We start from the raw sequence: 15,593 nt of genomic DNA, 5'->3' as shown, positions 1-15,593 counted from the left end.
TTTAACTCTTTGGTGCCATTGATATGTTTAGCATGACTTCAGTCAAAAATATTTCAAGCTGTTTCAAATTTTTAAATGTCTGGACTTTTTTCAAAATTAACTCCTTTCACAACAATCGAGTGAGTTATTGAGAAAATGAAGGGGCCAATTCATTTTAAGTATGATTTTAAAAAAACAACAACAAAATAAATTTGCCATTATAGGAGACTTCTGTTCAAATTTAGTTTGTTTTCAAGTGATGGAAAATTCAGTTCATGTGCTTAGATCTTATATAACTACATTGTTGAACCATCTTAGTGGATGTTAAACCCTATAGGAATTATTTCTGTGGTGCCTTCATCTTACACAAGATCTTGAAATACTTTGAAGCTGAAGTAGGAATGTCCAGGCACAAGTAAGTGGAGATTTTCAAGGAGAGCTGGGATTGATAAAGTATAAGAAGTTTTTCATGGCCAGCTAAACTGTCTGCATTTGAAAAGTCAGTAGTTACAAAACAGTATCTACTCACTTAGTTTTCATGCTCATCATCTTCTGAATGTTCTAACACTGGCGGTTGAAATTCTCCACTTTTGTGAATGAGTAAGTAGTCTTTGAAACATGCAAATTCATTTTAGTGGTTTGTATGATAAAATATTCAAAATCGATTTGATGTGGAAGATACACTTTCTGGAGTTCATGAATATTTACATTTAAACCTTTCAGACTTGAGAACGTAGAATTTTCATCACCACAAACCCATGTAACTTTGCTGCAGCTGACAGTCAGTCATCTGTAACGTGAAACTGAAGACTGGCACATCTCTAAAATTTTCCACTCTCTGTGCTGTACTACCAGATAACTTTTCCAAAGAGCCCTCGTTCTTCATCTGCACTCAGTGATACATATGATATTTCAGTGCATGTAGTTTTAGTGAGGTAGGAAATATTTTTGTGGTTTCAGTAGGAGGGCAATCCACGGAGCTTTGCAGTTTCTCAGTCAGACAAGCCATCCTGGAGACAGTGAAAATGTAGTGCTGGTGTCTATCAGCTACGCAGGAAAACAAATCCAAGGCTAGGCATCTGTCCCTCATTCCATCCTACACGTTTCTTTTTGGAAAATAACCTCACTTTCTCCTCAACTTCCATCCTCCTCCTGAACCTCCTGTTCTGGAAGCTTGAGTGTGCCTTGGAGCTGGGAGTTCAGAACTGGAGCACACCACAGACAAGCTGGTGCTTTAACTAGGGTTCAGCTGATGTCCAGACAGCATCAGCTTCACTGAGAATCTCCTGTCAGTGAAATCACCAGAGTTACAGAAAACAGCCTCTTTTATTTATTATAGTACAAAAGGATATGAGGAGAAATCTCAACTATAAGAGGTACTGATCAGTGTGGGTGAAGGGAAAACTGAGTGTGCCGGGTATTTTTCCTTTTTTATTGATTAAATTTTGTTCAGCACAGGGAAGTAATGCTTTTTTTTGTCTGTTTTGTTTTTGTGTTTTGGTGGTTTTGTTTGGTTTTTGTTAAATCTTTGAGTATGTCCCATTTGTTGTCTTGAATTAGCAGAGATACTGTATATTCATTTTCCTCTCATTTAACTATAGAAAAAATATTTGTCAGGTTTCAAACTCACAAATTTTAAGTAGTGAATTATCACAAAAATGTTGCTGTGATTAGATTCTTGGTTCTATTTCTTTTCAGTCAGTGATCAAGAAGGAGATAGCTACTCATGAAGTTTGGAGATTATACAGACTGAGAACATGATCAGTAATGCGACACGTTGCTGATACAGAACCATTTGCATAGCTGGTTAGGATAACAATTTAATAAAGCCAAATACAAAGTTTATACATCTAGGAATGTACCGTAGATGGGGCTTGGAGTACCTATGTTTGCAGGAGGGGTATGGCAGAGGCTCTGCCCTGTAATAATGTGTTTTTGACAACTGAACACGAAGTCATTGTTCTGTGCAGTGGTCAGTAAAGCAAATGTACTGTGTATTTTTCAATGCCTAAATAAGGAACGGCCAAGTGAAGACTGGAAAGTCCTGTTTTCTAGCTGCACAGCTACAAAGGAAGGGTGATCTTAGAAGGGCAACAGTTTTGAGGCTGCTCTTTTGAGTGGAAAAGAGGTGCCACAAAATACTTCTGGTCTGGAAGAGCAGAGCTGAGATCTAGTGTAGGAAGGGGCTGCTCTTGGTCCAGCCATCACATGCAATAGCCTGGGAAACTACCCAGCAGTTCAAGTGGGCAGTGGGAACTGGCTTCCATTTGGAAGGCTTCCAACTTGGATACTGGGAAGCAACAGCCCAACAACTTGCTTGAGAAGCTGGGGGAAAATTTGGCCGTAGGCTGTCCTTACTTTTCACTCTTCCAGTTTTTTTCCCTGCCTGGGAATCATGTGTCCTGAGGCAGGTCTTCAACTTCCCTGGCACCTTTCACAAAGAGAAGCTGGTAAACCCCAGATTCTGTGCCGCATGCTGTCAAGTCTGGCTGTGAGGCCCACAGCTCAGGAGAGAAATGAATGAACTAAACTTCTTGTCCTCACCAACTAGGAAGGACTGGTGAGGGGTGTTAAGCTCAAGCGCAGCATAAGTTGTAGTGACCACGAAATGGTGGAGTTCAAGATCCTTAGGGCAGCAAGGAGGGCTCACAGCAAGCTTACTAGCCTTGGCTTCAGAAGGGCAGATTTCAGCCTCTTTAGAGATCTGCTCAAGAGAGTGTCTTGGGATAACATCCTGGAGGGTAGAGGGCCTATGAAAGCTGGCTGATATTTAAGGATCTCCTTCTCCAGGCCCAAGAGCATTGCATCCCAACTAAGAGGAAGTCAAATAGAAGCTCCAAGAGGCTGGCGTGGTTGAGTAAGCAGCTCCTAGAAAAGCTGAAACTTAAGAAGGAAGCATACAGGGAGTGGAAGCTAGGGCAGGTATCCTGGAAGGATTACAGAGAGGTTGTCCGAGCAGCTAGGGATCAAGTTAGGAGAGCCAAATCCTTGCTAGAATTAAATCTTTCCAGGGATGTGAAGAACAATAAGAAAAACTTCTTTAGGTATGTTGGGGAGAAAAGGACATCCAAGGAGAGTGTAGGCCCTCTCCTGAAGGAAACGGGCAAAGTAGCAACACAGGATATTGAGAAGGCTGAGGTCCTCAATGACTTCTTTGCTTCAGTCTTCTCTGGCAAGTGCTCCAACCTCAACACAAAGGCCAGAGGAGGTGAAATCAGGGACTGAAAGAATGAATTGCCCCCCACTGTAGGTGTAGAGCAGGTTCGTGACCATCTAAAGAACCTGAAGGTGCATAAATCTATGGGACCTGATGGGATTCACCTGAGGGAGCAGGCAGATGCAATTGCTAAGCCTCTGTCCATCCTATTTGAGAGGTCATGGCAGTCTGGTGAGGTTCCCACTGGTTGGAAAAAGGGGAACATAGGTCGTATTTTTAAAAAGGGGAAAAAGGAAGACCCAAGGAACTACAGGCTTGTCAGTCTCGCCTCTGTGCCTGCCAAGGTCATGGAGCAGATCCTCCTGGAAAGTCTGCTAAGGCACATGGAAAATAAAGAGGTGATTGGTGACAGCCAACATGGCTTCACTAAGGGCAAGTAATGCCTGACCAATCTGGTGGCCTTCTACAACAAGAGTACAGAGGTGGCGGATGGTCACAGAGCAACTGACCTTATCTACCTGGATTTGTGCAGGACATTTGACACTGTCCCACGTGACATCCTGGTCTCCAAACTGACAAGGCATGGATTTGACAGATGGACCCCTCGGTCGATAAGTGATTGGCTGGATGGCCACACCCAGAGAGTTGTGGTCAATGGCTCAGTGTCCAAATGGAAGCAGGTGATGAGTGGTGTCCCTCAGGGGTCAGTATTGGGACCAGTGCTGTCTAACTTCTTTGTTGGAGACATGGACAGTGGGATTGAGTGTATCCTCAGCAAGTTTGCTGATGATACCAAGCTGTGTGGTGTGGTTGACACCCTAGAAGGAAGGGATGCCATCCCGAGAGACCTGGACAGGCTGGAGAGCTGGGCCAATACCAACCTCATGAAGTTGAACAAGGCCAAGTGCAGGGTCCTGCACCTGGGTCAGCACAACCCCAGGCACAAATACAGGCTGGGGGGAGAGTGGCTGGAGAGCAGTCCTGAGGAGAAGGACTTGGGGGTGGTAGTAGATGAGAAGCTCGACATGAGCCACCAGTGTGTGCTCACAGCCCAGAGAGCCAATTGTGTCCTGGGCTGCATCAAAAGAAGTGTGGCCAGCAGGGCCAGGGAGGTGATTCTGCCCCTCTGCTCTGCTCTGGTGAGACCGCACCTGGAGTGCTGTGTACAGTTCTGGTGCCCTCAGCACAAGAAAGATATAGACCTGTTGGAGAGGGTGCAGAGAAGGGACTAGAAATCTTAACACATTAAAATGTTCCAGGCAGTCCATCTCTCTGTCTAAAAAAAAAACCAAAACAAAACAAAAAGAATCAACCGAGCAACCCTTATCAGACCATCTTCTGCACAATTCCAGTAAATTTCACCAGTGCCTGTTATTTAAGATTGCCTTAAGCATTTTAACCACATTCTGTTAATTTGATGGTGATTGTCAGCAGGATTTGAAACTGGAAGCAGCATCTTCCCGTCTGGCTGAAAGTCAACAGTTGAAACTCCTTTATGAATTGGTACCAGGGAGTTCAGGCAGGGAGGCTGGGGTGAACATGCATTTGGCAGCTAGTGATGAAGCTGTGGGTTGTATTGGACCATCCTGTCTGGAGCTGCACTCACAGTGTACTTGTACCTGCCACCTCTCATAGGGCAACAAAGAGTGTAAGATGCTGGCGGAAATGTCTGTTTTCCCTTCTCATCTAATCTGTCTGATCTCAGTTAGTCTTCCAGACCTGTTAATTTATCTTGTACTATCTGCTTTATTTTGAGTAGGCGTTTTTAACAGGGAATTGTCACTTTCACACCTTACTCATCCATTGCCTTCTAGGCTGATGTGACTATGGAAATATCAGACATACATGTAGCATTTTTTATGCCTTTTCATAGCAGCTCTGGTCCTGCAACAAGTGAAAACAGACCTAAGTTCCTGGACTTGAGTTTGGTGAATGAGAGCCAATTAGGCTGTGAAGGGAGTAAAAACTATTGCCCCACAACAGTTGCACCCAAAGTCTTGTATGCGTCTTTGCAGATTTATTCTGCTAGACTTTCTGGATATGCTAAAATCCCCAAGAGGGTCCAGAGAAAGTGGGACATAAACCTTGACTTTTGGACAGTGGATGAGCTTTGACAGCAGGCTAGCTTAGCTGTAAGGTAGTGATCTTGGAGACTGCAGACAGCCTTGTTCTGTGAAGTGACTGGAACATTAAAAGCCAAATCCGGATCAGTGGTAATTAAAAGGGGGTAATAAGCAAGACATCAAAGATGAGATATTACTAAGCATAAGGCTGTTTAATTGGCAGGTTCATTTCTTAAATAGTTGGTGTGGGAGAGCTACCTGGTTCACTGATGCCTTGTCACCGTTTGACTCAGGTCTGACAACAGTGCTCTCGATCCCCTCCCCCTCCCACCCAGGTAGGGAAGGAGAGAGAGAAAAAGAGAGAGACTTGGCTGGATTGAAAACTAAACTACACAGCTTTAATTAAACACTAATGATATAAGAAAATATGTACAATTATATACAGATATGTTCAGGTATGTGCATGTATGCAGGTATGTCTGTCTAACTCAGCCACCTACGGGTGGTCATAGATCTCCCCGTAGTGTCTGAGCTGGCAGAGCAGAGATGTGAGCTTGAAGACCCAGCAGTTAGAAAAACATTCCAATGTCTTATCAGCCTAGCTAGAGCAGAATGTTGCTAGTTAAAAGAAAGCTCACTGAAGAAAAAAAAAAATCAGTAAAAAGGGAAATTGGCTTCATCCTGGCTCAAACCAGGACATGCCTATTCTTAAGACAGAAGAATAATTGGAAAATTGGGTAAGGTGCAGAGAGATTGATAGCAACATGGCTGTGTTCAGGCAGCTGGGCGGGATGGGATGAGTATAGGCTAGTTAGTCTTGAACCTGTATCACAGAAAGTAGGAGAAAATTTGTCATGGAGTTCAAGAGGTAGAAAAGATCAGAAATATAATGACTGTTAGCATGCATGGCTTTATGTAAAGGTTTGCTGGTCAAACCAACCTAATTTTGTTTATTTTAGAGACTGTGAGTTTGAGAAACTAACAGCATGTTTGCAGCCTGCTTAGCATTTTGTATTGCATGTAATTTAGAATCTTCTGATAGTCTGATTTATGTCTAAAAAAAACCCAAATAGCAAGCACAGAAAAAGATTAAAAATTTGCTGACAGTTATCAGAAAGTAATTATCAGTCAGAAGCCACTAAGGCTGTAGTTTGAAGGGCTTCCTCCAGGTTTAGCAAGAGGAACAGTAGTAAATGAGAATCACTCCTTATAAAGTGTGTCGTGATTGACACAAATGCTGGTCAGACAGTGAGTAACTATGACAGGACTGCCAATTGTGTGACTGAAATCACTTAATTCATAGAATCTGTTTAAAGGCTGCATTTTAACCAAGCTGAAGTCTATTATATACCTAGGAACAGAGAATGCAGAACACACAGGAAAAATGTGAGGCTTAGAAAAGACTCAAAATACATGTATTAGTGATGTAATTGCCAGTCAGTTCTGTCAACCCCCAGAGCTTGATTTTTAGACACAAATTGATCTTAACCCAGTTTGAGCCATCTAAGCACGAAGCACAACCATGGGGGACAGATACCCTCACAAAGAACCAAACCAAAACCTGAAGCACAATAAACCCACCAGCACAGGGCAGATAATTGAATCCTAAAAGAGATGGTACCAGTTTTCTTCTGAAAGTTTCCCTCCCTCTCTCAGCTGAATTCTGCAGAATAACCTTGAAATGGTTGAGGTGAGGTGAGAGAAATTCTAGCTACTGTACCTGTTACTTTACCTCCATATGTGGTTTTGTAAGACCAGTACAATAAGATTGCATCTATTTTCTGATCTCCATATTCTTAAAACATCATTGTAAGATTGAGCAAGGTGCAAATAAGAGTCCCAAAACTGATTTAAATGTGGCGTAACTGTCTTCTGGTGAGATGCTTGAGTTTGAATTACTTTTTTATTGAAAAGATGATTGAGAAGTGACTTGATTACAATATATAAGTACTTTCAAAGGGAGAAAACTCCAGGTACTAAAAGGCTCTTCAGCATAGTATAGAAAATCATAAGAAGCACCAGCTGCTAGAAGCTGAAGGCAAATTCATGCTAGAAAGTAAGCAGCAATATTTGTACCGCATTTGCTACAAATAAGTTACTAAGTTCTGTGCAGAAGAAAGGTTAAAATTCATCTGCCTGTGATATGCAGGAGGTCAGGCAAATTTGCCATGTTGTCTCCCTTGACCGTAAACCTTAGGAATCTGTAAAACCAGAAGTGTTTAAATACAAATTTTCTTTGTTTCATTCAAAACTTCCTGGACAAGTATGGAATTCTTACTCCTTTCAAAGATCTAGTTTGAATCAAACCCAGACTTTTTAGTTTAAATAGTTTTAAAATACATGGTGGCAAAGTAATCGCTCTCTGCATTAATCAGGAAGAGCAGACTTAGATTTCCAGGTGTAACAATATTTCAGTCTGTAACGCAATGGAAAAATTAGAGGCATCTTAGTGTGCGTTGTGTTACTTGGCATCTATGCTTCTAAGCACTTGCTGTCTTCTGCAACATTGCCAGCTGAAGGTGATGGTGACAGTGGAGGCACCCTACACCAGTAGCAAGAAAAGGCTCTCTGTTAAAAGGACATTTTAAATAGTGAGAGCTAATCAAACCAATTACAGCTCATCCTTCCTTGTTATGCAAGGCTGTGCCAGAGGTATTTGGTTTATATATATTGCACTAGCTATGCCAAAAAGAGATGTCACACGCACGCACCCCCCACACACTGTGCACTAGAAGCAGGTGTTTGCCCACCATCACTTCTCTGTTTCTTTTCTACATCAAATTGCTTTTAATTTTTAGGCCTTTCCACCTTTACAGAGTAGGCTGGTGCTATTACACTGCTCTGTTAGTCATTGTTGCTTTAGGCAAAAAGATGTTCACGTTGGATTACAAAGTGACTGTGTTACTGAATGTACAGAGAGCAGTATTAACTAAAACTCACTATGTGATATCCTAGATTGTAACTGCAAGTTTTTATTTCTTTTCTCCAAGTGTTAGCATATGTAGTATTACTACTTTATTGCATTATGTTCTTTATTGAACAATTTTTTATTGTAATAAGATTAAATTAGGTTACTCTTTTTTTGAGGATAGAAAAAAAATTAGCTCTCATTTTATTTTCTACCAATTTTGGATACTTTGATGATCAGGTTCTCTTTGTAGATTATTTTTTTCATGGTCACTGACAATAATCAATGCACATTTCCAGAAAACAGTTCCTAGATAAGCTGAGTCCAACTATGGTGATAGCCAATTTTCTCTCTTATTTAACATTTGATCTTTGTGATTAATTCTTAATATTTCCAACATCTGATGGCAAAAAAGGAAGTCTAGGGGATACCAGCTGTGCAAGCATGTTTGTCCTGCTTCTTTCTTCAGTGTCTAAAAAGCAAAGAGTTTAGAACTTTATTTGAGAACTTATATTTGCATTATATTTATTAAATTCTTAATTAGTGAAAAATAATTAAAATGTTGACCATGTTGGTGAATCTTACTTAAATGTTTGGTTTTGCTTTGCTTTTCTCCTTCTAGATAAACTTGCCTTGGAAGGAATAATCGTGCAACGTGCTGAATGCAGACCTGCGGCTAGTGAAAATTACATGAAACTGAAAAGGTAGGAGTGCTCTATTATTAACAAATATGTGATCTCTTATTTTAATGTTTGTATTATTGCCTTACTGGGTATGGATGACTTCAGTATTATCATGGTCTTACATAGGATTTATATGGATCAGAACTGTTCTTGTCTTTGGTGTGGATTTCCTGTGTAGGGAAGGAATGAAGGCCAGTGTGGGCTTTTTCCCCCCTCTGTTATTGTCTGGTGGGATGATGTAGATTTCTGTGTTTCATCATGTGCAAAACTCTTACTAGAGCACAAATTTTGCCTCTTCACTCACACCTGAATGTGAATGTATGACTGTATTCAAATGTGATTGAAACTGAACTTCTTGAGGACTTAGAAGTTTGCATTGGTCTGGTCAGGACGAGCTTCTTGCTTGTGGCTTTTTGTCTGGATCGTCCAGATTTAATTCCACTTAATACTGTGCCATGCCAGTCAATAAGCACCTCTGAAAAGATACTTAAAATGCCCCAATTAGGAAGGAGTTCAGGGAGAAGTCCTACACCTAAACTGGCATGCTTGCTAGAAAAGAAAAGGTAATGACTGAAAAAGTCAGAAGTGGCATGGCAACTACAAGACATAAATTTAACAAAATAATTCAGTGACTTTTGAGAATTTAATCTGATACATCTAGAATTTACCATGTGATTCATGTATCATATGGATAATTAACTCGATGACATTCTATAGTAATAAATCAGATTTTGGATTGAGTTGTGCATTATATGAAACACATACTTATGCATTTTAATAATTTGGATTTTAATTAAATCACCCTTTTATATTGTGCCTTTGTTATAAATAGAGAAATACAAAGCAGGAAATTACAGGACCAGAATTGTCTGTGACTAGTTTTAGAGTCATCAAAAGAAATGCAGAAAGGGCAAAGTGATGTTTTTCCCCCAATTCCTGATCTATTTCCTCTGTATCATATGCAACTTCTACAGTATCTTAGGTTTTATTAACCTCCTCTGTCATCTGAACTGCTCCAGTATTTCCTTATTGTGTTAACTCAATTCTGAGAGTTTATGTTCTAGCTTTTGGCAAGTCAGTACCATAGGTTTGCTCATGTACAGTGAACTACTTCATTTCAGACTGTGTTCTGTGATTGCTATAATGATTTTTGTCATCAGTATGAAATGGAGTATGAAGCAAATGTAGTGTTACTAGAAAAGGGCTCATTTCAATCTGGCAATTTTAAATATATACAGCTATAATCTGTGGAATATATTTGCTTCATAATTGTTTTAATCACAGATTGCTGATCTAAGTGCTTTTTTTTGCATTTTGTGGACAGTCTTCTATTAGTTGGTCAGATAAGGTAAGGTTCTTCTGGTAAAGCCACAGCAGGAGACCAAAATGAAAGTGATGGCTTCAATGACATATTACTCAAACTTTGAATTTTTCAGCATTCTTCTTTGTGTCTCACACACACATATGCAGCCCCTCCTGAACTTTGATTTTGTCATATTTAACTCCTCCAGGAGCAACAAAGATACAAACATGTTTAGTGTTTGAAAGCACTGGCAGCTGAAAACGGACGGTTCCCTAGTTTTTTTCTTTCCTGTAGAAAACTTGTCAAGCTGTATATGCCTAGTTTCTGACTCTCTATGTTGTTAAAGATTTTTTGGCTTTTACCAAAAAGTTTATTAAAAAATATCTTATCTGGTGGGAATCAGCATGAGATTTAGCAGATCCTGGCAATCACAATCTGAGAAGAAATTGGTTTATGTCCAAATACCACCTCTGTTTTTGAGTAGTAGGATCTAACTTTTCACTCCCTTTACTCTCTCCCATCCTCAACATTCTGCAGTCTGTGCTTTTAAAAAGTGACAGCATTGAAGATAAAAGACATAAGTTACAGACCTATGTTATATTAAACCATTTTTATTCACTTTTATATTTATTATTGTGGTTTACATGAGAGAGACTCTCCAAAGGTGGAATTGATAATACTGATAAAACGGCAAGTCTGTTGTGTAGGCTTTAAGTGCTACAATAGTAAATTGAGTTGGGTAGGAAATAAAATTAGAAGATAAATGCAGTTGCTTCAAACTTTGAAGATGTAGCAAATTAAGTTAAGCTGCACACTCCGGTAACTGTGATAATTTGTTTTCTGAGAGCTGGCTGTGACCAAAAGGGATTATATGCCTCCCTGGTATTAAACGGAGATATGGATTCCCTCTATTTTAGCCTCCTGTCTGGGTCAAGGAAATTGGCTGCTGGGTGCGTGGTGTGGCATTTGATTTCCCTGCTTCTCTGTAGAGTTTCAGTAAGAGGACAAGAGGATGGTCTTGTGATGGGGCTGCCAGCAGTTAGGTGGGAGATGTGTGGGTTTAAGGACGGGCAACAAAATCGCAGAATTTGGTGAGACACATGGGTGAAAGTGTTGTCAAACATAGCAAATAGAAGGAAGGTTTTTTTCCCAAGGTTTGATTTGGTTACAGAAAGAATGTAGATGGCTGATGTTCAGAACACTTTGAATACGAGGTGCAAATGGACATCTAGGAGTAACTAGTCAGAAGGATAAAACAGAAGTTACGTGACCTTCACTTGGTGTTTTCCATTTTGGAAGTTTTGTTGTTGGCAGAGGAATAACATTGGCCCACTATTAAACAGGAGAGGTGAACTAGTCACCAACAATGCTGAAAAGGCAGAGGTCCTCAACACCTTCTTCACCTGTGTCTTTACCAGCACTGTTGGGTCCCAGGCCACAGGAACAAAAATTCAGGTTGATGCAGACACTGCCCCACTGTCATTGAAGGAAGAGGTGGTGTGTCAGCTATTAGAGAAACGTGACCTGTACAAATCAATGGGCCAGGATGCCACCCACCCTAGGGTGTTGGGAGAGCTGCTGGTGTCATTGCAAAGCCACTCTCCATAGTCTTTGAGAAGTTGTGGAGAATGGGAGATGTCCCTGAAGACCGGAGGAAGGCTAATGTCACCCCCATATATGAGAAGGGTCCAAAGGAGGATGCAGGTAATTATAGATCCATTAGTTTCACTTCAGTCCCTGGAAGGCTCATGGAGCAAATCCTTCCGGGGACTGTCACAAGTCAATTGAAGCACATGATTTGGAAAAGCCAAATATGGATTTACCAGGGGTAATCATGCTTGACAAACCTGATCATCTTCTACGACAAAGTGACCCGCTTGGTTGATGCAGGGCTAGTGGTGGACATTGTCTACCTGGACTTCTCCAAGGCTTTTGACACGGTCCCCCACAACCTCCTCCTGGAGAAACTGACTCATTACAGCCTTGACAAGTGGTCTGAGTGGTGGGTGGGGAACTGGCTGACAGACCATATTCAGAGGGGGATAGTAAATAGTTCCTCCTCCAACTGGCAACCGGCTGCAAGTGGGGTCCCCCAGGGATTGATACTGGGCCCAAGGCTCTTTAACATCTTCATAAGTGACCTGGATGTTGGGATCAAGAGCACCCTGATGAAGTTTGCTGATGACACCAAGGCAAGTGGAGAGGTTGACACTCCAGAAGGGAGAGCCACCCTCCAAGATGACCTGGACAGACAGACTGGAGGAGTCACATGGAAAAGACAAGGGGTAATGGGCACAAGTTGCTCCTGTGAAGATTCTGATCGGACACAAGAGGTAAATTTTTCACCATGAGGGCAATCAAATATTGGAATAGTCTCCCAAGGGAAGTAGTAGATTTCCCCACATTGGACAGTTTTAAGTCTCAGCTTGACAGGGTGCTGAGCCATCTCATATAAACTACAGTAGTACCTAGAAAGGTTGGACCAGATGATCCTTGGGGTCCTTTCCAACTTGGCATTCTATGATTCTATGATTTCTTTTTTTCCATTTTCCTGAATGTCAAGTTCTAGAAGGGAAACAAATACAGTGAAGCACCTGCTATCCTGCACTAGTAAAGCTTCATGCTATTGAATTTCCTAGTTGTGTTTTTTTATTATATTAATAATGTATTTGTTCTTTGTAATGCCTTAATGATTAGTTATAATTTTGCAGTTACTGCTGGTGATGCTATTGCAGCTAGCTGGAAAATAATACGTGGCTTCCAAGCACCTGTCCTAATTTCTGTCTTGTGGTAGTGGATCTCATGGTCTCACTTAAAAATATTTGGACTTCATGGTGGAACAAATCAGGCAGACTGTTCCCACTGTGTGGTAGTCACAGAAGATACTGTCCCCGTGCTACTCTTTCTGGTTTGTACTTCCCTTCGTGCCCCATCCAGCCTGTAGAACTTAGGAAGATGGTGGCATGTGAACTGTTGTAGCAGAGGGTGTGTATCACCTTACACACAAGGTGCATTGTTCAGTGCACAAAATATTTGCCCTGGTCTTGTGTCCCTGCCATGCATGTCACCTTAGGTAGGTGGCCTTTTCCTTCTGCCAGGCTCCCCTAGGCAGGCTCCACATCCATCCCAGCCTGTTCTACTCTAACTAGATTGTTTTCTGCATCTTACTTTCCACCATAAGGAGACATCATCTGTCCTTTAATTTTGTCTTTCTGAGGCTTAAGAAGTTTTTCTTTCCATTACCTTCATTTCATGGTCTCAGGGCTTAGCTGCTGTGGGGTTAATGACTCCCCAAAAAGAGAGGTCCTCCATGAATCTAGTCTGCACCGGGAGTGATGGGCCACAGGGAGACAGGAGTCACCAAAGCATTTGGGATCCTCTCAGGCTCCAGATCACTTGAAAGGAGAGGAGAATAAGGTTTTTATACTCATGAGGGGCTTTTTCTGTGCTCAAAAGAAAGAAAATGGGGGACTGCCATGCACACCATCTCATATTCTCTCTGCCAAATCACCTGTATCCATACTTGCATTGGTTTTCACATCTGACCACAGTGAAGCTTCTTCTTCCTTAGTTCTAAGTCCCCTTTTCCTATTTCTGTTTATTTGTCTTTTTCCATTTCTGCACAGAAAACATTTTTTAATTTCTTTTTTCCCAAAAAAAATATTTGTACACATCTCAAACTACCTTCCTTTTTGAGAAGAAAAAAAAATTATCTCTGGGAGATTAATCTCTCTTCTGCAAAGCTCTGGTTCAAACTGGCATTGTCAAGCTCAGCACCTACAACAAAGTCTCCAGGACTGCTCAGGGCTCTTGCTAGTGGCTTGGCAGCAGGCTTGTGGTTCTCAGGGGAGTTTTCGGAGGCACATGCCAAGTGCATCTCAAGCCGTTGTTGAATCCAGAGTCTGATAGCATTTCCCCAGCAATAGTGGATTGCAGGCAAAAACTGGGATAAAAATCAGAGCCCTTGTTTCATTCTCAAATGTGCTGGTGTGAAATACTGGTCACCTTTCAAAATAGATTTTGAGATATTAACTCTACATAATGTGAATTACAAAACCCTCCCAAAACTGTAACACCAGATAAAATGAAAAAAGGACTCTTAGAATTACAGAAAGCCTAGAAGATCTGACATTTAACACTGCAGTGAGGCTGGTAATTTCTATAATTCTCTTAAATAACTTAAAAAAACATTGTATATATATCGTTAGTGAAAATGGTAGTTGTCAACATGGCAGCTTCAAACAAGGCTGCAAGAATTTTGTGTATTGTTTTTTCTTCTAAGAGTTTTCTACAGAGAGTGTGATGAAAGTTCTTAAAAAAAGCAACTGGAAGAAACATGCATGATAGGCTTTTAGGAGAAAGCAAAAACATTCTAGAATAATTTAGAATTAATTTCTAGAAGAATTTATGAACATCCACATTTGAAAAGTTATATTTCTTTACAAGCATATTACGGATGCTGCTAGAAGTCATGACACTTAGGGGTCTAGGCCAAGCAAGTGAAATTTAATTAGTGCAGACGAGCTGCTCATCTTTTCTAATAAACTATGAGAGTATTGACTGACAGTTCAGTATATTGCTGGAAATGACCATTATACCAGGTGTTTTTTTTCCTCAAATACCTCCTTCTAGCAAAAGAAAATTAACAATTTGACCAGCATACCACTTCGTATATATTCTCATAGTTGGTTATGAATTTTCTTTCAAAATAAATAGGTATTAATACATGGGTGCATTTTCCACAAAAGCTGACATGCTGCACGAGTGCTGTTCAGTTTGTTTGTAGTGGGAGGCCATTTTTAGCCAAAGCTGTGCATCTGCATGTCAGTCGATACAACCTTGATTTTTCAAGTACCAAGGATTGATTTCTTTGTCTTGAAGCAAAATTCAGCATAGCATTTTGACATTCCCAAGAGTGGTTTGAGTAAGTCACCATTAAGCACAAAAAAAAGCTTTTTTTCCATGTGCTCAAATATTTCTATTCCCGTTTTTTTCTTGGAGAATAATGTGCAATTTGTAGAAAATTATCTAATAATCGTGTTCATAAGGGTTAAGCTGTACTGTTAAGGGCTGTATTTTATGTTCCTGGACACCCACCAGTTTTTACAAATCAAGAAAATACCATTCCGCTTGAGAACAATTGGACTGCAAAGTAGCAGGCACACTGGTACTTAAGTTTCTTTGTCCATTTTTCACATTTTTTGAATAGAGTAATGGATAGGAGCAAATAAGAAAAATAAGGTTGAAGTGATGAGTTCAGCAGCATGGAGGAGTCGTTATTCCCCAATTTAGAGGTTGGGAGAGTTGCTTTTGTTAGTTTGCTATGTATTTCTTTGTGATCTTAGGTTCTCTTCTCTGTCTCTTCTTCTTTCCATTTTGTCTGTCTTTTACTGTCCTTACAAGTGCTGTTCTGAGACTGGATTTTGGTAGATATTTTATATTGCGGAGCTTTTTTCCTCAGTGATACGAAAAGGGCCTAATTTTGGTCGCTGCTTCCAGA

The 15,593-nt window shown here is 40.7% G+C and overlaps 1 protein-coding gene across 1 annotated transcript in view; it reads left to right on the top strand.

Annotated features, from left to right (window-relative positions):
• Positions 1–15,593, top strand: part of GTF2F2 (general transcription factor IIF subunit 2) — a 92,252-nt gene that overhangs the window by 32,520 nt on the left and 44,139 nt on the right. The window contains exon 6 of the mRNA XM_051639324.1: positions 8,730–8,811. Within this exon, the coding sequence (XP_051495284.1) occupies positions 8,730–8,811 (82 nt within the window). The remainder of the gene's footprint in view (positions 1–8,729; positions 8,812–15,593) is intronic.

Source organism: Apus apus, chromosome 1 (assembly GCF_020740795.1).
Source record: "Apus apus isolate bApuApu2 chromosome 1, bApuApu2.pri.cur, whole genome shotgun sequence".
Lineage (NCBI taxonomy): Eukaryota > Metazoa > Chordata > Aves > Apodiformes > Apodidae > Apus > Apus apus.
This window is presented reverse-complemented; position numbering and strand designations above follow the sequence as displayed.